We start from the raw sequence: 23434 nt of genomic DNA on the forward strand, positions 1-23434 counted from the left end.
TATCTATCTATCTATCTATCTATCTATCTATCTATCTATCTGTACACCCAACGAATCAGAAAAGGCAAATTGTTGTACATCCATTCATATAATCACAAGACTAATAGAATAATATACGTGTTGCAATTCTTCGGTTCATGCGTCTTTTGTATTGCTATAGAGTAAGACATTAATCCATTGTTGACATTTCTAAGGAAACTAGGCCTGTTGATAGTATGCGCTTGGCTAAGAAGCTCACAGCATTGCCATCCGGAAGTATAACGGACAAACACGCAAAACTCTGTGTAACCATGAACTCCTCCTCCTCCTCCTCCTCCTCCTCCTCCTCCTCCTCCTCCTTCTTCTTCTTCTTCTTCTCCTCATCCCTCTCCACCTCCACTACCACCTACTCCTTTGCATCCTCTTCTACTTCTTAGTGCGGCTATGCGGTCCTGTGGAATGATACTCACCTTCGAATCGGAAGGTCCTGGGTTCGAGTCTAGCTCTGAGCGGCGCTTAGTTTCGCTTGAAAAAGGCTCTTTACTCAAATTCCCTCATCGTACTCCGGTGTAAAATGAGTACCTGCCCGTCTGAACAATTCTAATTCCGCCTAACAGGCATTACGTCTTGTCCTACATAAGTGTTGCTGTTGGCTAAGGACCCCTTGTAAAGCGCTTTGAGCACGCTTAGTGGATATTCTGCTATATAAAGTCCGTTATGTCTTTCTTTTTTTAATAAAAAAAATAAATCAATAATTTAATTTGTTTTGTTTCTCTCCTACCAACGATTACCTCATTGTCATTGATATGAGACCACATTCTGAGTTTAATCAATGCCAGGGTATTTTCAATTTTCTAGATTACATCCCTGAACTATATTTTTGTGTTCGTGGATAGCTCAGACGGTAGAACCACGCTCTCACCTGCCAGGCGGAGTTGTCGTACCAATAAGGTCGCAGGTTCAAACCCCACCACCGCCGGGAAAAAAAATAAATTTATTCTCTATTGTCTTCTGGCACTTTTCTACTCACTTCATATCTTGTTGTTACCAACATAAGTGCCTGCTCCACTCACTTTTCTGAATTAAAAAATTCACCCCATATACCGGAGCATACTCAATGTCTCAATCGTTTCTATGTTATGTGTTTGTGTTGAGAATATTGGCTATTAAGCTTAACTGCTGGTTAATAATACTTCGCGATGGTGGCGCGCGAACGAGCCGGCGATCTCCAGTAGTGGGTGAGAGAAGGCTTTAGAAATATGACTTGGGTTTGATACGAATATTTTTGTGTTCGTGGATAGCTCAGACGGTAGAGCCACGCTCTCACCTGCCAGGCGGAGTTGTCGTACCAATAAGGTCGCAGGTTCAAACCCCACCACCGCCGCGAAAAAAAAATAAATTATTCTCTATTGTCTTCTGGCACTTTTCTACTCACTTCATATCTTGTTGTTACCAACATAAGTGCCTGCTCCACTCACTTTTCTGAATTAAAAAATCCCTGAACTATGACCTCCCCCCCCCCCTTTCAAATCTCAAATCACTTGTGTTGGCTAAGGGAGATCATTCTAAAATTATAGGAAAGGTCAATCCATGTAAAGAGAGAAGGAGAGTGGAGAGGGATCAGTCAGTGTGGTTAGTGGTTAGTATTAAGTCTGAGGATCTAATAATATAATCTCTGACTGGTATATCAATCAATTCGCGGTGTATTAAATATGAAAGAAAGTTCACAATCACAGACAGGCTCTTCGTCCTCGAAGTTTAAGGATTTGTTTAAAACCAGAGATTCAGGATGGGCTGGCATGAAATCAACCTCATTATTTCGTGCAGTTAATATCGAGTTATATGCTCGACCGGTAAGTCTTGGCTTTTAACTTTGAGCGATGTTAATGTTAAATATATAATATAGATTGATAATTAGATATATTGAATTGTAAGCTTCATTTTATTAGACGAAGACAGACACTGTGGACGTTTTGGGTTTCCCCTTTATCAACAAAACACGATGAATGAAGTACTAGACGTCTAGTACTAAGGGTGTGAATGGCGTAGTTAAGGTGAATAAACAACAAACAAACAAAAATAATAATTAAAAAATGATGGGACAGGAAATAGAATGCCCCTTTGTAGGGAAGTACGAATTAAATATGACAATAGATATTTATAAAAGGTGTGGAATTCAGAAAAACATCAAAAGGAGGATGTGTTGTACAATATAGAGTTTTAAATAGAATCAAATGTAGATCTAAGTCTATATAGGCCTAAAATGGAATTTCGTCACATCAGAGGATGGTACAACAGAAGGGACACCAAGTCATTGAGACAATCTGTTTACCAACCTGTAATCAGTTTAAAATAGGTACTTTGGTAAAAAATTCAAATTGGATTGAGCTCAATGAAACCTATATCATTTTTAAGTGCTTTTCAACACGATTCTAATGATACCAAAATTGTGAAAATCAGATAAGCAGAAGAAAAGTTATGTTAGTTTAAAGGCTGAAAAATGGTCTTCTATTTGCCTTTGTTATTTACCGACGGACTTTGTGACCTGAAAAGTGGTGCATTTCCGGTAGTAACCACCATTTGGATTTCAAAACTGGTCTAAAATGGCCGCTAATATTTGAGTAAGGATTTTGCTGGAACGAATTTCATGGATGCGGTATACAACTTTGCCCTGAATTTAATTTTATATAAAAGTTAAGATGTTAAATAAACGAGCCAGCATGAAATTTTGATTTACCAAGTTCTAATCTTTCAATTATCCAAAGCTTAATTATACCCTATTTTATCCATAATCAAAAGTTATACTAAATTGTCATTGATTTTAAAATAAACTACACCAAACGATAGAGTAATTTCTCCTGAAGAAAATAAGACATCAATCATTAAAATCCACCCATAAACAAAAAATCTATGGAACTTTTTCTGAGACCCATCACTCAAAAGTCAAAAAAATCGGGTCACAGCCACTAGCCCATTTATCGGCTCCCTGCTGGAGGGCCAAATGGACGTTTACCAAAGTACCTATTTAAAAGTCAACGAGACTGTCATTGACAGTCTTCAAGAAAGTAGTCAAATACACCACAAGTCTTCAAGACCAAAAGCTGATTCCTGGGACTCATCTACCAATGATCAGAACATTTGTAAGCACATATTTGATCGCGAGGAAACCGACTTCTCCAGGAACAAAATCACGCTATCATTAAACCATATCCTATCATGAGAAGCGGATGCAGTTTTAGGAGACCCAGTCGATACAGGGACACAATAATATCCTCCACTGGATCAAGGTTTAAAAAATCTCTAGTACGACTGGGACGACTGCAGCAAGGCCAACACTTATAATTTCTTATATTTTAAAAATATTTCTGCTTAGATTTTTAATGTTTGATTATATCTGCACAAATAAATGTAATAATGTAAAGGAAAATCTGATAATGTAAAACAACATCTAACAACTTATGTTTAATTGATGATATTGATACTTGTTTTTAAAAAAATGATTATTCCACCCCTTCCATTGGAAAACCCAATCATCTCTTAGTTAGTATGTAATAGGTGAATAATGCTTTGAATGCGTTGAATAAAAAATTTATTAAACGTTTGCACATTTTTATTGGTTTAAAATAAGGTGCAAAAGACAGCTGAAGGCAAGTAAAAATGAGCATGAATACAAATCCAAAGTTTTTCTTATTTGGGTCAAATTGTCATTCTAGCAGATGGAGAAAGATACAAATTAAGGCGAATCGAAAGTACTACTAGCATTTAATTGGTCACGAAATATCTAAGAATCTTATTTGGAGGGGTGGAATAAATGTATTCTTTCATTTCTTTGTATTTATTTAACAGTTATTTTTTTATCGTGTAGTAAAACATACACGCAAGCTCGTAGTGTTATTTGACACGATGAAAACAACTTGTTTTATAAATACAAATAAATTGCAGAATCATATATTATTTGTTTATTGCTAAGAGGGGGGATGTAACAGTAAAATCTTAATAACTAGAAATATGTAAATTAGATGTTTGCACACTTTATTATTAGATGTTTATTATGCTGCTATGTGATCTTGTGTTATGACACTTGCTTTTGGATCCGAAGTCCTGAGTTCGAGCCTCGCTCAGCGCATAGTTGGGTCCTTGGAAAAGGCTCTTTACTCACATTCTCTCGCCGTACTCAGTGTAAAATCAGTACCCGGCTGTTAACAGTGTTGTCTCCGTCGGGAAAAAAAGTACTATCGCCTATCAGGTGTATGTCTCGTCTTATATGTTTAAGTGTTGCGGTTGGCTAGGGGCCCATGTAAAGCGCTTTGAACATGCTTAATGGATGTTGTGCTTATAAATGCTCTAGTTATCTCCATCTTGGAGTTTTTGGTGCTTTTCCGTTCTCGGTTACTTGAATGTAGGTCACACCCAATGTCAAAGGTGACTTAAATTAAACTTTATAATACACATCTATGTCTATCTGATGATATAAAATGCATCTGTTTACAATTATCATCATCATCATCATCATCATCATCATCATCATCATCATCATCATCACCACCATCATTATTTCTATTAATTTTGATGTTTATACATATTTTTTTGTTTTTCCCGCAGAACAAGTATGTCATGACATTTGGAGCCATTACTTTTGCCACATGTATCTCCTATATTGTTTACATGAATTGGACAGATGACAAGAAAAGGTCGACATATGTCACATTAGACGAAGATGGTGGCACGACAACAAGACCTAAAGTTTCCAGGTGGTATTGATCAGACTGGAACGCATCATTCAACAATATCAATTGTGCATTCAAATTCCAAGACCTTCTTATAGCAAGGAGTAAATAATTTGCATTTCATGAACTGAATCTGTGATTTTTCCAAGTCTGGGTCATGACTCAATGAGACAGAGAATTCGTGATGTCACACCTTCCTCTTTTCTGGTTCAAAACTCCTTGGAAGCATGCAGCCAGTCCTCTGGACAACGTATAAACAATGAATAGGTTACATATTGAATCATAAGGTGGCATAACTATTTTAGTAGCAAGATTCTTATGATAACTGGGCATAAAAGAGTGAGGATGAATGATCTTTATTGACGACCAACATTTTTTTAGGCTAGAAAATAAGATGGAAACAAAAAGATCAAATGCACAATGTATGTATCAAGCCATGAGGAAGACTGGACTTACACTTCCAATCAGATTGGAACCTGTATTTTGACATCACACTATTGTCCTCTATTTAATGTTGCATAATATTGTTTTAATCGAGTTGATTATAACCTCATGTGGTCTACAGTCTTTCTACATTTTAAATATATAGATAAACTTGCACACGTTTTGAGGGCATTTCGCCAGATTCACCATGTTCAATACATAGTTATAATCTATAGTTCATTAATTTCCCCATTAGGCCGTATGGAACCATAATATACCCATTGTGTGCAGACTGCATCATCTGTCAGGTGGTCTTTGTTGTCTTAGCACTTAAGCGACTATGTGGTCTTGTAGTATGATACTAGCCTTTGGATCAGAAAGTCCTGTTCAAGTCCTGTTGTGAGCAGCGCTTGGTTGAGTCCTAGGAAGAGGCCCTTTACTTACACTCTCTCACCGTACTCAGGTGTAAAATGAATGAGTACCTGGAAGTTAACAACATTGTGTCTGTTGGAATAAATTGTAATGTCGCCTAACAGTAACAGGCATAATGTCTCGTCCTTCATGTTAAGTGTTGCTGTTGGCTAGGGACCCTCTGTACACATTTTGAGCACGTTTAGTGGGTGTTGCGCTATATTAAAGTGTTTTTTTTTGTTTTGTTTTTGTAAATCTTTCAGTGTCTATAACTAAATACTTATTAATAACTTAACTCTCTCAGTTCACCCTTATTGAAAATCGAAGGAATACCCCTTAGGTTTTGAAAAAAGTTGGCCTCTTGGGGTCAGAGGAACTATGTATCAGTCCATCTTTTCAGTGTTTCTTACACTTCTTATATCATTTATCTTTTTTTTATGTAACTTTGTGTTCTTATTCTTATTATTATGTAGTCTAGTGGTATGACACTCGCTTTCAGATCGGAAGGTCCTGGGTTTGAGCCTCGCTCGGCGCATAGGTGAGTCCTTGGAGAAGGCTCTCTACTCACATTCTCTCACTGTACTCAGGTGCAAAATGAGTACTACCTGGCCGTTAATAGCGTTGTCTCTGTCCGCCTAACAGGTGTCATGTACCGTCCTACATGTTAAATGTTACTGTTGGCCAGGGACCCCTTGTAAAGCACTTTGAGCACGTTTAGTCGATATTGCGCTATATAAAAGCTCAATTTTAATTAAAATTTTTATTCCAGAATGAGATCATTTGGTTTTGGGTTTTTTTCATTGTCCTGTCGAGAGTCGTTTGAGATATGACATTTTTTCAGTGCAAATCATCTCTTTATGTTATATTATTATTATTTAATCATCGATACATTTATTTTAGTTACAATGTGAGTGGGATCCTGTGCTACTGTTTGATTTTAGGTGGTCTTAAGCTAGACACATGGGTACATTGCTCATGGAATTTACTGACCAATTTCCTCTTTCTCTCACTTTTTTATATGCGTATAACTATTTTTTTTAACCATCCTGTATCTTCGTTTTTATTGGTGATGAAATGGCCTTAAAGTGTGTCACAAGCATTAAAAAACCCATAACAAATACTTGGTGGATTTCAAGTGCCTTGCCCAAGAATGCAATAGCAGGGCCTGAGTTTTGTTTTTTAAAATCATTGTCATCATTGTCACTTACTACTGATCATTCTGTCGGGTACATGCCGAGACATAGCAGTTTGCCTTCAACAGACTGATTTCATAAGAATGACAAAGGGTTCTGACCTAGGAGCACATATTTGCAGGTCTCATAACCAAACAAATTATGGGCTTAATTTAACATTGCTGTAACTGTAATGGACAATATTATGTTGTGTCGGTTTGAGAGTATTTCCATTACAACAATGAAACCGTAAACATTTTGGGAATCCGACCTGCAAATGTGTACAGGTCAGTTAGGACCAAAACCAAAAGACCCCCTCCCCCCCCCCCCCCCCCCCCCCCCCCCCCCCCCCCCCCCCCCCCCCCCAAATAAATAAAAACCCAAAAACAACACATACCATACGAAGGAAAATAATATTGTTAAAAAATATAATTAAATAAATATTTACATACAAAAGAAAATTAAATAAACATGCAATTATTAAAACAAAAAAATTATAATTTTAAAAAAAGAAAACTATGATCCTAATTATTATTTTAAAATTATATAAAGAAATTCATGATAGTATTTGACGGTAAATGTGTAGGAAGTCATTTCAGCTTGAGATTAATTTATTTATTTATATCAACATTGACTGTATATTTCATGTAATATACATTATTTATAAAGGAGTTGGTGATGATAAGAAAGTAATTATTAGAAACTTTGTGTTTTTATTATTTATATCAACAGGCTGACTGATATTTCATGTATTATATTGTTAAAAGAGAGTGGAGAGTAAGATATATGTATTATTTATAATAAAACAGAAGAGTGGAGTGAAGAGAGAGAGAGAGAGAGAGAGAGAGAGAGAGAGAGAGAGAGTATTTATTTATTTTACGAAAACAAAAGTTCATGAAAAATAAAAGTTATGAATTGATTTTTCCGAGTTTTATTTTTGTTCTTTTCAATAACAATAACATTGAGATGGATGGAAATTATGAGATGGGGATCCTACTCCTGGCCTGGAAGGTCAGCTCTTGTTGTCTCTTTTATATATTGTGGTATGACACCTTCGGATCGGAAGGTCCTGGGTTTGAATCCCACTCTGAGTCTGAGTGGTGCAAAGCTGAGTTCTTGAGAAGGGCTGTTGACTGGGTGGGTTCCTGACCTCGCATAGTGGACAGAGAGGTACTTGGTTTGTCATCTCTCCCCCTGTGTCTGTTTTCCAATTGCTTTCTGTCTTAGTCTTGGACTGAGATTACTTGGGTTTTGTCCTGACCCAGGCCGGAGTCCTTGGCTGGGAGGGAAACAGTCGAATGTATAGTTCTAGTTTTGGGAGATATTTTTCCTTGTAAACATCTCTCTGTTATGAACTGTTCTTTTTAAAATTGTTCATGATTTGTAAACATTTGAGTGTATGCCTCTTAGTGGGATCTTGTGCTGGTGTCTGGGTAAGACTTTTAGTACTTTTAGGTGATCTCAAACTAAGTACTTTGATAGTGTGCTCTTGGAATCTACATCTATTTCCTATTTAACCCTCTCCTTACCAACCACAGGAAAATCGTCACATTCGTTACGATACAACCAACATTTTTCTTATTAAAATTTCTTTTGTCCATCATAACATTTAAATAAAATGAAAAGTGTGTTGTAGAGGATGTTTTGCAAAAGAAATTATTTATCGCAAGAACTTTACTGCTATTGTGTTTGAGTGCTAAAAGTATATTTTTATGTTACTTGGGTGTGAAGTTTTGGGGAAAATCCTGAAAATGGCTGGTAAGAAGAGGGTTAAACCAATTCCCCTTTGTCTTACCTTTTCGATGGTACTTTAATTGTATTTCTAGACTGTTTTTACTATCCCATTTTCTTCCTTTTCACTTGCGCTGATATGACCTAAATGCGGCTATATGGTCTAGTGGTATGACACTCGCTTTCGGATCGGAAGGCTCTGGGTTCGAGCCTCGCGCTCGGCGCATGGTTGAGTCCTTGGAAAAGGCTCTTTACTCACATTCTCTCACCGTACTCGGGTGTAAAATGAGTACCTGGCCGTTAACAGCGTTGTCTTTGTCCGAAAAATTGTAATATCGCCCAGCAGGCGTCATGTCCCGTCCTACATGTTAAATGCTGCTGTTGACCAGAGACCCCTTGTAAAGCACATTTAGTGGATATTGCGCTATATAAAGTTCAATTTTTTATATCTTTTTTATTAAGTTCCGGCAATTTCGCTCCGCCTGAAAAAAAAAAATTAAATCAAAATACTTTTTCATTTTGTTTCACAGCCTATTGAATTGGTAAAATTCTAAGAAAATATTCCGGGAAATGGGGATCTTTGCTCATGTTATATTGAAAAAGCTTCGGCTTCCGGGGGACGTTGTCCCCCCTGACCCCCTCGCGGATAACCGATTTTTTCAGGGGGCAGATGCAGGTCTGTTAATGTGTTGCAAGCGCCGTAAAAAAAAAAAAAAAAAGTTAAACAAACATCTTCCTTTTTACTGGTTCTGATATGACCTTAATCGTATTTCGCAGAAATCATTCAGCTAAACAATCGCTCATTGCTGAATTTCGCATTCATAATTCATTACTGAAAATCCCGCATTCCAATCACATGGAATGTTTTATTGCACAAATTTAGTAATGCTCTTGTGGCAAGGGCTAAAAGAGCCTACGATGAGAGAATGAAGCTATCGTTAGTGTAGATTAGTTGTCGGAATATAGCTTGAATGAGTGAGGAAGAGTGAGAAGTCCTTTTTTTCTTCTCTCGACGCAGTGGAAAATGAATCGAACGACTCGTATAAAATATCTATACGGTTATTTGATTCCTCATTATGATGTCAAATTCCTCACTTTCACCTTTTTGATTCCCCAAAGTAGTGGTGAATCGGGGTTGGAAACTTTGGTGGCGTGGGCAAACGATGTGATGGGTGAAATTTCCCTTTCCACACAGCAGTGATTGGGTAGCTGGGTCTGTTAGATCTAGTGGAAAGTACTTTGCCATCAGACATCTTGTTTGATTAATTATCTATATTCCTTCGTGGAATGCCTAGTCAACGATATCTTATGATGTCGTGGAGGAAGGGAAGAAGTAAATAATATAATATCTTTTCTACCCTCTTACAAAGTAAGTAGGATAGTCCTTCAGAGCCAAGAGGCCCGCCCATGGAGCCGGAGTTTAACGCTATTTCTATTGCATGAAACAGACAATAGCAATTGCTTGCTTCCCTTTTGACAGGACGACAGTCTACCGCAATCTAACAGACCCAGCTACCCAATCACTGCTGGGTGGACAGGGGGTCGGTAACAAAAAAAAAAAAAAAAAAAACAAAACAAAAAAACAAATATATAAATATATATCGAGTTCGCCCGGGATCGATCTCGGTCTGTTAGATCTGGCGGAAAGTACTTTGTGATTGACTGGTGTCGTTTCAAAAGGGTAGCAAGCAATTGCTATTATTCGTTTCACGGCTCAATTGAATCTGAAGGACTACTTTTATTTAAAAGATATATTGTATGGGCACCTCTAACCCAGGCGCTCCTAATTCTAATCTATAGTCCTGTTTTACTGCATCTAGAGTGCATAAATTCTCAAACCTGGGACCTCTCGAGGAAGGGAGTTTTTGCCAAGATGAAGGTAGTTTAAATCGATCGAGTTTTCAGGTCAAATGTTTAAAAATATGTTTCTTTCCAGAGTACGGCACTTAACCGGTTAATATAAGCTGATCAGATTCTGTTCGAGAAATGTGTATAGCGAACACGAGTAGAGGTGAAGGAGATTGGTGAGGCTACTTCTTAGTTTAGTTCTTTCCCCCTCCCTATACATATATCCGCATTTGTCATTAAATAGAAACCTCACTAAATGACCCCCTTACCCCTCCCCACCCCCTTACTATACCGTCTTCATATTGCTTAGGACGGATTTAAAAAATATTTTTGAGCTTTATATAGCGCAATATCCACTAAATGTGCTCAAAGCGCTTTACAAAATGTCCCTGGCCAACAGCAACATTTAACATGAAGGACGGGACATGACGCCTGTTAGGCGATATTACAATTTTTCGGACAAAGACAACGCTGTTAACGGCCAGGTACTCATTTTACACCTGAGTACGGTGAGAGAATGTGAGTAAAGAGCCTTTTCCAAGGGCTCAACTATGCGCCGAGCGCGAGGCTCGAACCCAGGACCTTCCGATGCGAAAGCGAGTGTCATACCACTAGACCACATAGCCGCATATATTTCAATATAAAATGAGAACCTTCTCTTACTTTGTTACCTGAACATGTGTGTGGAAAAACACGCAGTTAAAAATTTGGCCAGAAAACTCGTCCTTCCAATATCGATCGATTTAAATGACTCTTATCGTGGCCAAAACTTTTAAACCTGGGACTTGATGGCATATTTCGCGAAGTCCCAGGTTTGAGCGTTTTTTCCAAGATGAGGATCATTTAAATCGATCGATATTTTAAATAACGAGTTTTCTGGCCAATTAAAAAAATCCTTTAAAAAAAAAAAAAAAAAAAGACAAAGCACGACAGTGAACTGTTTAAACACCGAATCGCTTTTCCTTATTTGGACTTCTTAGCTATCATTACAATACAAATTGAGCTTTTTTTTAAAAAGCGCAATATCCACCAAACGTGCTCAAAGCGCTTTACAAGAGGTCCTTGGTCAACAGCAACACGTAACCTCTAGAACAAAACATGACGCCTGTAAGGCGATATTACAAATTTTCCGACAGAGGGACAACGATGTTGACTCATTTTACACCTGAATACGGTGAGATAATGTGAGTAAAGAGTCTTTTCCATTGACTCAACTATGCGCCGAGCTAGGCTCGAACCCATGACCTTCCGATCCGAAAGCTCGTGTCATACCACTAGACCACATAGCCGCACAAGTTTGTGTTTTAACGTTATATCTCCAGTATACAGAATTATAAATTGAGCTTTTATATAGCGCAATATCCACTTAACGTGCTCAAAGCGCTTTACAAGGGGTCCCTGGTCAACAGCAACATTTAACATGTAGGACGAGACATGACGCTTGTTAGGCGATATTACAATTTTTCGGACAAAGACAACGCTGTTAATGACCAGGTACTCATTTTACACCTGAGTACGGTGAGAGAATGTGAGTAAAGAGTCTTTTCCAAGGACTCAAAGAGCGAGGCTCGAACCCAGGACCTTCCGATCCGAAAGCGAGTGTCATACCACTAGACCACATAGCCGCACATTATAACAGTCTATATTAAACAGGCATCTTTAAATGGAACAAATGCACAACGTGCTTCATCGATCTCAAAATTTATCCAGTAAAGTGTGCTGAGCAGACAATTGTAAAAAAGAACTATAGATAGATAGAACGTAGTTGACGTCACTCAGGTCTTTGATATTGTTTGTTGTTGTTTTTTTTTTGCCATCCATGTTTATGAGTAATTATCACCGAAATGTATTAACCAGCCCATAAACGTTCAAGGTTACACATCGTTTTGTGTGTTGCGGCTGGCAATGTTGTGAGTTTCTTAGCCAAGCGCATACTATCTAAAGATTAGAATTGAGAGCCTTTGGGTTAAAGGTGCCCAAAAGATCTTAAAAAAAAAAGTCGTTCAGACTCATAAGGCTCATTGAGCCAGAGTGTCTTTAGGGTGAAACGGACAATAGCAATTGATTCCTACCCTTTGGATAAGACGCTATTGGAACGAGATTTCCTTTAATTCTATATCAAATAATATATCAATGTGTAGGCTACTTTAATTACGAATATATATATATATCATTATATATATATATATATATATATATATATATATATATATATATATATATATATATATATAATTATATAATATTATATATATTATATATATATATATATATATATATATATATATATATATATATATATATATATATACATATTTATGAGTGTTGGTGGGTACTCGTAGGTACGAAAGTGCTCGATAATTATGGTTAGAGCTAATATAGAATACACATTGTCACTCACATTTTTTTTGTGGCCGAGACGTTCGTTTCTGTGGGCTTATTTATTCCACGTCCTCAGTCGGCGTAATCCGAACGTCTCGGCCACAAAAAATGTGAATGACAATCTGTATTCTATATATATCAGGGGCGGTTTCTGGTTGTTTATTTAAGGCGGCATGGATCGAAAACATTCTCTCACTGTACTCATGTGTAAAATGAGTAGGTACTTGACCAGAAGCAGTGTTGACTGTGTTGGAGGAAAATGTTATCTCGCCCAACAGGCATCATGTCTCGTCTGCATGTTGCTTTTGGCTTAGGAGCCCTTTTTAAGTGTCTTGAGCTCACTCAGCGGAAATTGCGCAATATCAATGTTCTAGTGGGTTTATTTTTTTAGAATGTGTGTATATTGTGTGTAAAAATAAAATGGGAAGGGGAGGGGGGGGGGGGGGGGGGGGGGGGCAGTGTGGTGGTTTGAATTTTAAAGAGATGTACTCACGTAACACTGGCATTTACGATGGGCATATATTATGTAAAAGAGGTCTATTTGTTGATTTTCCTCTAGATCATTGAAGTCTATGGATCCTTTCATTGTTGTTTCGGTATGGATTGCGATACACGTCTGTGCATTGAGATTTGTGAATATCATTTTTTTAAAAAGAACAACACGACAACAGCAATTCGACTGCCATATAAAATTTCTTTCTTCGATATTCGTGTGATACTGTGATAACAGTCATTAATAGAAGGAATAGAAAATCCAACCTCAATGCACTACTTATCTACTCCAACGACAATAACATAACTATAAGTTGAACTGCTGTGTGTGTGTGTGTGTGTGTGTGTCGGGTTAATGGACTGGGATTCTTATTTATAGCATCGTGGGGCTCTACTCGGTGAATGATTTGTGTAATATTCTTATTGATGATTAACATCCATTTGAGCAAAACGAATAGCATAAGATCTATATTTATTGTAATTTTCTTCATCCGTATGGTTTGATTACAACAAATCTGTTCTTTCAATGATAAAACTGATATGGTTTTGACTTCTCCCAAGTAAGGCCTCAAGGTGTGCAAAACTAAATTTGCCGGCCTGACCTAGTTATTTTAGCAGTAAAGAGTATCAGTTGTTTGTGGTGGGAAGTGGATAGCCGTGGTTTGAAAACAGAAGAAAACAAATCTTTTATATAAAATACTAAGGCGGCCTGTTGACTTTTTGGCTCATGGTTGTCCCCATCCCCCACCCTCAGCTCATTGTCGCACGTCATCTCGCCTCGCGTGGGACAACAAGAAAAAGAGAGCTGTCTGTGATGACGCACAACCTTTGTTACAGGTAGGTACCAATCATGGCTAGAAAGGCAGGAGAGATGCGCGAGTGTTAACGAAAATCAACATTGGCAAAAATTGAGACAAAAAGGAGTATCTGCTAAATTTGAAAATTATAGGGCGGCACAAAACAACTTTGCTCAACAGACCGACCGCCAGTGATATATATATATATATATATATTATATATATATATATATATATATATATATATATATATATATATATATATATATATATATTCGTAATTAAAGTAGCCTACACATTGAAGGAACATTAGTCTTGGTGAATTGGAATAAAAGATAATTGAGAAGTGAAAGCATTTGTAGATTTCTATTTTTATAACCTCTAATACGCATATTTTGTATCAGCACTGTTATAACATCTACCACTGACTATAGCTTCTTCAGAAAGGTAATTATTTATATCATATCTTTTCTTATCTTACTAAAGGCTTAATATAGGAATTATCCTTTAAATGCCTTATACAATAGTATATAATTACAGAATCTCATATGGCTTGTATTGATTGTATCATTCACAGACAGTTTTACACAACTTTGAATGTAAGGAAAAATGTATCCATATAGCAATGTAAAATCGACAAATACTATCATAGAAAACTGGTAATTGAAAATTGGTCATGATCGAATGAATTATAAATGTACAAAGTTCAAAGTACAATGAAATATTAATGACAACAATAATCACGAAAGCAACAACGATAATAATCATACATAAGCCTCTGATATATTATGATTTGACATTGTTTCAGATGTCATGCCTTTTACTTGTCAACATTTACAAACCAGACTACATAATCATGAAAGTAATGGAAACAATTATATCCACATGACAATTTAAAGTTTAAAAGATAAATAAATAAATGAATAAATAACTAAATAAACAACCAAACAAATAAATGAATGAAAAAAAATTTAACAAAATCAAATAGAATTCAGGAATTAATCAATTAATTAATTTAAAAAAAGGAAAATTGAATAAAACAAAAATAGTCATACTTAAATCTCAGATACTTTAACTCCCTATCAACTAAGATTTTAAACTGATTCAAAGAACATGTTTTTTTTTGGTTTTAAAACAGATACTATTCCATCTTTTCACTATTCGTATAATAAATGAGTTCTGTCTTATTTTGGTCTGAAATCTTGAATAAATTTTTTATATTTGTTGCCTCTGCGTAATCTTGGAAAATGTAAATAAAATTGATGGATTTATATCCTTTATTATCAGACTTGAGTATTTGAGGTTAAGATTGAAGTTAAGGTTACACAAGTTTGTGTATTGATTTAAACTATTTGTGATCGTCTTGGCAAGCCGAATTAGTGGTCATTTTATACCGAATCGTAATATTTGGGTACCAAATAAAGGATCTTGCCGATGAAAAGTCAATGAACGAAGACGTTTTGCGAAACATACAAAAGCAGACACGAAGTCAAACGCTCTTTTGTTCTGGAGTGTTGATTAAACGCAAATAAATGTCTGTCAGTTGACTGTTGTGTGTATCCTCCCATTTGTGACATTGTTTACATTTTGTGAAAAAATGAAATACCATAAATACACATACTCTTAACGAATGCTACTATCTTTGATATCATTTTATTCTTTCATATTCTACAATTATTCATTGCATTTGTTAAATTCTGGCCACAATTGAAAGTAAATGTTGACGAATAAGACCTCGTTCAGTCAGAAACAACACAACACAGAATCACAGAATGGACATGATGACTAAGTAAGAAGACCAACACACCAGAGACGACACTGCTGGCCGAATAAGATTCACTGAGTCGCAAAGCGACAATTTGTACCCGTTTTCATGTTATCTAGCCATTTATGATTTATTCTGATTTCTCTGTGTTACTGAATAATTAAGCCACATCAAAATCAAAGTTACACACACACTGTAACTGTAATTTCGAAATTTCTGTCATCACAGTCACAGACTTTGCCATGGGCATATGCACCTCACAATAATGAGAATGAAACAATGAAGTTTACAACTTTATTCAAATTATGATTTTGGAACACATTCAGTGCTTATGTTTTTGTAGTTGTAGTTCATCGTGGCTTACCATAAAATTCGAAATATTACCCGCTGAAGAAGGTGAGTATTTTAAATTTAAATTCTTGTTTTCAATTTTCAATTTAAATTCATCCAACTGAAATTTCCAACTATTTATATTTAACAAAGGTACACCTTCTATCTACTTTCAAGCAATGAATCAACTTTCTTCACTTTATTTCCAAAAGTCAAGCACGAGAGTACTAGAGCTTCCCAACCAACCGTTTCATCCTGTCAAATAGTGGACCAATTTTCCCTTATCAATTATCAGGTGTTCTTGGGATTATTTCTAACGTAACTTGTTAATGATAATTTAACTATAATATTTTGGCAGTAAAGTTTTTTTTTTTATAGACTCATTCAGAATTGAGTCTATTTTTAGTTGGAATTTTAGATTTCGATCATTGTAGTTTATTATTCTTTTTTGTTTTTTGCTCGTTTCATAGATGGCTCTCACTGGGAATGAATGGGTCTGGGGTAGTTTGGCACTTGTGTTTTTCGTCATCACTTTCAGAGGATTTGCCGTTTACATTGGACTATATGCCATAGCCCTTGTTGGGGGGTAAGTGTATATATGTAAAATGAATGTCAATTAATAATAATAATAATAATAATAATAATAATAATAATAATAATAATAATATAATAATATAATAATAATAATAATAACATCTGGGTGGGGATCCTGACCTCCCATAGTGGGCAGGGGGGTACATGCTGTGTCTTCTATACCCCTATACCCACTTTCCAATTGTTTCCTGTCGTTGTCTTGGAATGAGATTACTTGGTTTTGTCCTGACTCTGGCCGGAGTCCTTGTCTGGGAGGAAAACAGTCGAATGTATAGTTATAGTTTTGGGAGATGATATTTTTTTCCTTGTAAATCATCTCTCTGTTATAATGCACTGTAGTGTTTTGTTTAAATATTTTATATGATTTGTAAACATTTGAGTGTATCCCTCTTAGTTGGGACCTGTTCTTGTGTCTAGATGAGACTTTTAGGTGATCTCAAACTAAGTACTTTGATATTATGCTCTTGGAATCTACACCTGTTTCCTATTTGAACCAATTCCCCCTTGTCTTACCTTTTTGTGGGTGCTTTAACTTTTTACTATCCCATTTTCTTCCTTTTTACTGGCGCTGATATGACCCAAGTGTGTTGCAAGCGCTGTAAAACCCTTAAAAACAAAAACAAACAAAACAACATATTGAATTTATATAGCCCCTAGTTCCAATTAAGTTTGCTCACTGGCGCTTTACATCAGTACATGTATCATACACAAATATAAAACTAACATTTTAAAAACCACATAAATACGATGATAAAATAATATATTATAATAAAATACATAGTAAGAGTCCAAATTATATGCCCTGCAGAAAAGCTTAGTTTTCACTATTTTTAGTTTCAATACTGACGAAGTTCCACAATTAATCTAAGAGCACATGGTCAGTTGTGGACGGTTATGATGGATACGTGAGATTCATTGTCAAATTTTAGCATTTCATTTTTAATTTATTAAAGTAAATATATATATCCAATCTTTTCAGAGAATGCTGAAATGCTTATTCACCTTGTCATATCTCCTTTCTTATATTACAGATTTTTATTTATTGTAAAAAAACCCCCCAAAAAACAACAAAATAAATGAATTTATTTTCTTTTCATTTTTGAAAATAGTTTTATAAAGAGTGCACAAAAATGTATTGATCAATTAATCGATGAATAACCAATAAAAAGAAGTAGAAGAGTCACATTAGTATGTAGTGTGAATGTACAATGGAATGGGGTGGCTAAGACCAGCCCCCCAGTGTGCCACCCTGATTGAAAGATGTTTAAAAAATATGGTGAAAATGTACATCATTTGATAGATTTTCTTCCTTCCCCACACTTTAGGAAAATGAATATCGGACATTTTATTTCAATGTCAACATATATCAAATAAAGATGTTTAAAAAGAAGCGTGGGGAGGGGTGAAATTTATCAAATTAATGTCTTTCAATCTAGGGGGCACATTTTGGATAGGGGGGGGGGGTGTTTTTAGTCGCTCCATTCTACTGTACCAATTTGGCACATGATTTACTAAGTCTGCTACAGAAAACTGGTGTTATGTTAATACCATGCTGTTATGCATTATAATTTGTTTGTATCTTTATTCCTCCATGCTAACAGAGCCCTTTTGATTATATATCATTATGGCAAGAATATTGTCACCTCTAGAAGTAATGGAAATGAAGAGGAGGAGATGTCTCATCCTGGTGGACTTTTAAAGGTAAATGCCCTTTACTGTTCACTTAGTAGCATTCATATCTATGTAGTGCGCACTTCAATTACTGACGTAATGCTTGGTGTATTTCACAATGCTATATGGAGGGGGTGGGGTGCAGGCTTTGAGGAATCAAATTTATGTTTCTAATTGTACAAGTAGTTTGTTAACCATCCTTTTGTACATTTCTATTTCTGCCTTTTGATTTTATGGTTGTAAAATGTCTTTCTTATAAAATAAATGGGATAGAATGAAATTCTTTTGAATCATCTCTGTGTATAAATTTGTCTATAGGGCATGTTTCAATCGAAGACTGAAATATCACAGGCATCAATCACAGTGCAGCTCAGCAAATGAGCTAGGACTAGTTAACTTGCACAAGGCCATATAGCACAGTGGGTGGGACTTGAACCCAGTACCTCTATACAAATAGGAGGTAATTCTGAATTGCTACACTGCTCTCATGAATGCAGTGTCTGGGACAGAAATACAAGTCAACATTTTATTAACACAACGCGTCACATGTTGTTCACATATAAGAAAGTGGCCGCGAGTAAAATTTGGCAATGTGATACCACATACGATGAGGATAAAATATAATTGTTGATAATTATCCCACCCCTTCCTCTTTCTCCCACATATCATCCAAGGTTAAAAGTTCAATGGAGCCCTCAACAAAAATCAAAAACTTTGACAAGAGAATGACGGGTGCCAGTGTTATTGATGATGTACTCAAAGAGGTAGGAGAGATACCTGTGAAATTTACTTCCCATTGTATTGTGATATCTGTGCTTCATTTTGATGTTTACATTTCTGTTGGAGTGTTGATCAATTTTCATTATCTTAGTTCAAAATTAAGTTATATTTATAAGCAAAAGGCTAGTTAGTTAACAACATTAATTGATTAACACCAATCAAATGAGACGAATTTGAGTTAATTTAGAAGTAAATAAAATGGATGTTTACATTTCCATGCATTATTTATGAATGGTAATAAGGATGATTCGAAGTACCTTTTGTAAAATTACATCATTTCCATTGATGATAAAAAATAACATTACATTCATTTTACATCTTAAAAAAACACAAAACAACCCAGATGCATTGCATGAGTTAATGGGGCGGGGGGGGGGGGGGGGGGGGGAGGGGGAAGATGAAATGGCCTGTTTTGTGTGAAGAGTTGTTTACATTTTAAAATTTTCATTTTGTCATTCTCTTTCCAACTGATATTTTGGCAGGTCCTAGAGTTTGCTGTCAGGGATTACATAAAGACTTGGTACAGACAGAAAAGTGACCATGATGGGTTTTTAGTTGATATTTGGAAGTGTGCTCAGAAGGTCATCATTACTTTTTCAAACAGGTCTGTACAAACTTGACACTTTGGCTTAAGACGAAAATCTTACAAAAGAGATGTTGAAAAATTTTTAGTTTTAGAAACCGAGAAAGTGAACCAGGGTTGAGTCTTTTGTCCTCCCATAGTGGGCAGTCAGGTCGCATATTGTGTCTTCTATCCACCTATGTATGTTTTTTTTTCAATTTGCTTTCTGTCTGTATCTTGGAATGAGATTACTTCGTTTGTCCTGGCCCTGGCTGGAGTCCTTGGCTTTGAGGAAAACAATCAAATGTGTTATATTAGTTTTGGGAGATGATATTTTTTTTCCTTGTTAGTCATCTCTCTGTTATGTACTGTCATATTTATTGTTTTGAATGTATAATGATTTGTTAACGTTTGAGTGTATTCCTCTTGGTGGGATCCTGTGCTTTTGTCTGGATGACACTTTAATGAGTCATGCTTTTTATTTTGTGCTGTTAATAGTAAATCTAAAATTGTTTTTTTTACTATCCCATTTTCTTCCTTTTTACTGGCACTGAAATTACCTAAACGTCTTGAAAGCACTGTTAAACTTTTAAAAACAAACATAGAAAGTGAACATTTGTGAAAATCTCGTAATAAAGATTGGTCTTTTTTAAGCATCAATGGAGTCGATCAATCATGAACAATTCCCTTATAATGAGGCCATCGCTAGTCATAAGCCTGGTAAAATGTGAATTGGTCTTTGTTAATTAGTCTTTTTACATCATCATAGCGGCCAACTGTCCTGATAAAATTGGGACTGTCCCAATTTGACAATCTGGAGAATAATTGATTGAAAATTAAAAAAATTTAAAATGGACTTTATGTGTATGGATACAACCCTTGCATGTTCCAGGATTATGCTTTTTGACTCAAAAAATTAAAACAAGGAACGGATAAAGCTCTAAATCTAGGTTATATTGATATGATTGTTCAAACATGCTGCAGTTTTGGGTTATGACATTGCTGTGCGTTAAGGTATCCCATTTCAGCTCTTTGAAATATTAGCCGCAATGTATCATAAATTAAATTGAGCTTTATGTAGCGCAATATCCACTAAATGTGCTCAAAGCGCTTTACAAGGGGTCCCTGGTCAACAGCAACATTTAACATGTAGGACGGAACATAACGCTTGTTAGGCGATATTACAATTTTTCGGACAAAGACAATGCTGTTAACGGCCAGGTACTCATTTTACACCTGAGTACAGTGAGAGAAAGTGAGTAAAGAGCCTTTTCCAAGGACTCAACTATGCGCCGAGCGGGAGGCTCGAACCCAGGACCTTCCGATCCGAAAGCGAGTGTCATACCACTAGACCACATAGCCGCACATCATAAACTGTTTATCATTATGAATTACAATAGACTGTTCATTGTAATATAGAATGTTATGTAAAATAGATGTGCTACAATTTAGACAAATATCCAAATTAAACTCTCTATCAATAATGTTAAAGCTACCTCAATCAATGAACACATTTGTATAGCGTTGATAGGATGTTGACATTATGAAGACTGGGTGGGGATCCTGACCTCCCATAGTGGGCAGGGGGGTACATACTGCGTCTTCTATCCCCTTATGTCTGTTTTCCAACATGCTTTCTGTCTTTGTCTTGGAATGAGATTACTTGGTTTTGTCCTGGCCCTGGCCGGAGTCCTAGCTGGGAGGGAAATAGTCAAATGCATAGTTATTGTTTTGGAGATGATATTTTTTTCCTTGTAAATCATCTCTCTGTTATGTGTTATTATATTTTTGTTTTGAATGTATAATGTATGCATGTGAGTGTATTCCTCTCTGTTGGATTTTGTGCTTGTGTCCGGATGAGACTTATAGGTGATCTCAAACTAAGAACTTTGATAGTGTGCTCTTGGAATCTACATCTGATCCCTATTTGTTCCCAATTCCCCTCTGTCTTACTTTTTCTTGGGTGCTTTAATTGTAATTCTAGAACTTTTGACTATCCCATTTTCTTCCTTTTTACTGGCGCTGATATAACCTAAATGTGTTGCAAGCGCCGTAAAACTCTTAAAAACAAACAAAAACAAACATTATGAAGAAGATTCATGGAATCTGCTAATTTGAACATTGCTGAAGCGGGAGGATTTCTACATAATTGTACTGATCCAAATAAACACTTTCAACTGTATTTTTGAAATGAATGAATTACTTAGCATTACTATACAGATTAATTACTTGCCTTCATTTTCTGAGTTGGTGCGGCTATGTAGTCTGGCGGCATGACACTCGCTTTCAGACTGGAAAGTCCTGGGTTCGAGCCTCGCTCGGCGCATAATTTAGTCCTTGGAAAAGGCTCTTTACTCACATTCTCTCACCATACTCAGGTGTAAAATGAGTACCTGGTCATTAACAGCGTTGTCTCTGTCCGAAAAAATTGTAATATCGCCTAACAGGCGTCATGTCCTGTCCTACATGTTGAGTGTTGCTGTTGGCCAGGGACCCCTTGTAAAGCACTTTGAGCATGTTGAGTGGAAATTATGCTATATAAAAGCTCAAATTTTTTTTTTCTAACGAAGAAAATCAGTCTTTAAAAAAAGAAAAATAAATTTTTATTTACAGATCCAAAGAGATCGAGTGGACTCCATATTTCACCCAGTACTTGGTGGATGACTTTGCATCTCATATACGACTGTACAGAAGGGCTTCTGATAAGACAGCTCATTTAAAAAATGAGAAAAGTGAAGATGATGGTAAGTAATCTTTGACACTTGAATCAGGCCTGAACGGAGTAAGCTGTTCTGTTTGTAACCATTTGAATTGAACCAATTTTATTTTTTTTCACTTTAACAGGGCTGCCAATTTTCCATACATTTATGGAATTCAGTAAGTTAAAAAAAGTTCGTACATTTTCCAATCACTGGGCGAGCAGAAGTGAAAACCTTAGGAAGATGAGCTGATTGGATAACGAACCTCCATCCAGTGAGCACCAGAATACAAGCCTAATCACACGACCTATTATTATCCTTAACCATAATGTCTTGTCCTGTATTGAAAAGTTAGCAAATAATTTCGTTTTACTGGAGTCCAGTGTTTAGATAGGGATCGGTCGATGTATTTGCATAAAAGTTCAGTAAATTTTGGCCCCTTGAATTGGCAACCCTGATTTAATATTTGGATTAATTGGTTTGACATAAAATCGTGTCCAAGAAGTCATTAAACTCGGAAATATTGACTTACACTGATTTGACTTGTATTATTTTTGTCCTTATCATTTAGTTTATGATTGTGATTATACTGTAATTACTATTTTTATATGTTTGTGATGCGTTTTTTAAACTTGTTTTTTTTTTTTTTAAAACCTGCCAGCGATACAATTAATTAACTTATCAACTCCAATAGTCAATATATCCTCCTTTTTTTCTTTGTTTTGTGTATTGCATTAATAATTTAAGTGATCAATTCTTCTTTTTCTACTGGTCTTTAGTTTAGAGATTGGTTTAGAGAATTTTGATGATGACAGTAAAAAATAATTGTAATGATAAATAGATAAAGTTTATAGAGCACCAATCTTCACTGAACATATACATTGGCGCTTTACAAGCTTTTGTTGACGTGAGAACCTAAAGGAAATTAATTGTTACAATATATTAAGATAAATATATATTACAATTATAGTGAACTAATAAGTTTTGCTGATAACAATGGAATATGAAGAATGTGGTTTTCAAATACTAGGGAAAAGTTAATCTAAAATATTCTGTCTTTAGTCTAGACTT

The 23434-nt window shown here is 35.9% G+C and overlaps 2 protein-coding genes across 3 annotated transcripts in view; both read left to right on the top strand.

Moving 5' to 3' along the window:
* The first annotated feature begins 1555 nt into the window (after positions 1–1555).
* LOC144964324 (small integral membrane protein 8-like) lies at positions 1556–7632 on the top strand. The gene is made up of 2 exons (XM_078898427.1): positions 1556–1832; positions 4582–7632. Exons 1-2 carry the CDS (start codon positions 1692–1694, stop codon positions 4738–4740), a joined length of 300 nt encoding a protein of 99 aa, XP_078754553.1. The 5' UTR covers positions 1556–1691; the 3' UTR covers positions 4741–7632.
* A 7843-nt stretch (positions 7633–15475) lies between these two features.
* Positions 15476–23434, top strand: part of LOC144964325 (sorting nexin-13-like) — a 38373-nt gene continuing 30414 nt past the window's right edge. Inside the window, exons 1-6 of one of the 2 annotated variants that reach the window (XM_078898428.1) lie at positions 15476–16123; positions 16528–16643; positions 18253–18352; positions 18997–19086; positions 19585–19706; positions 22278–22408. In XM_078898428.1, the coding sequence (XP_078754554.1) occupies positions 16528–16643; positions 18253–18352; positions 18997–19086; positions 19585–19706; positions 22278–22408 (559 nt within the window). In that variant the 5' untranslated portion in view covers positions 15476–16123. The remainder of the gene's footprint in view (positions 16124–16527; positions 16644–18252; positions 18353–18996; positions 19087–19584; positions 19707–22277; positions 22409–23434) is intronic. The other variant, XM_078898429.1, reaches the window with a different exon arrangement.

Source organism: Berghia stephanieae, chromosome 2 (assembly GCF_034508935.2).
Source record: "Berghia stephanieae isolate SIO BIC M18660-M18661 chromosome 2, UCSD_Bste_1.3, whole genome shotgun sequence".
Lineage (NCBI taxonomy): Eukaryota > Metazoa > Mollusca > Gastropoda > Nudibranchia > Aeolidiidae > Berghia > Berghia stephanieae.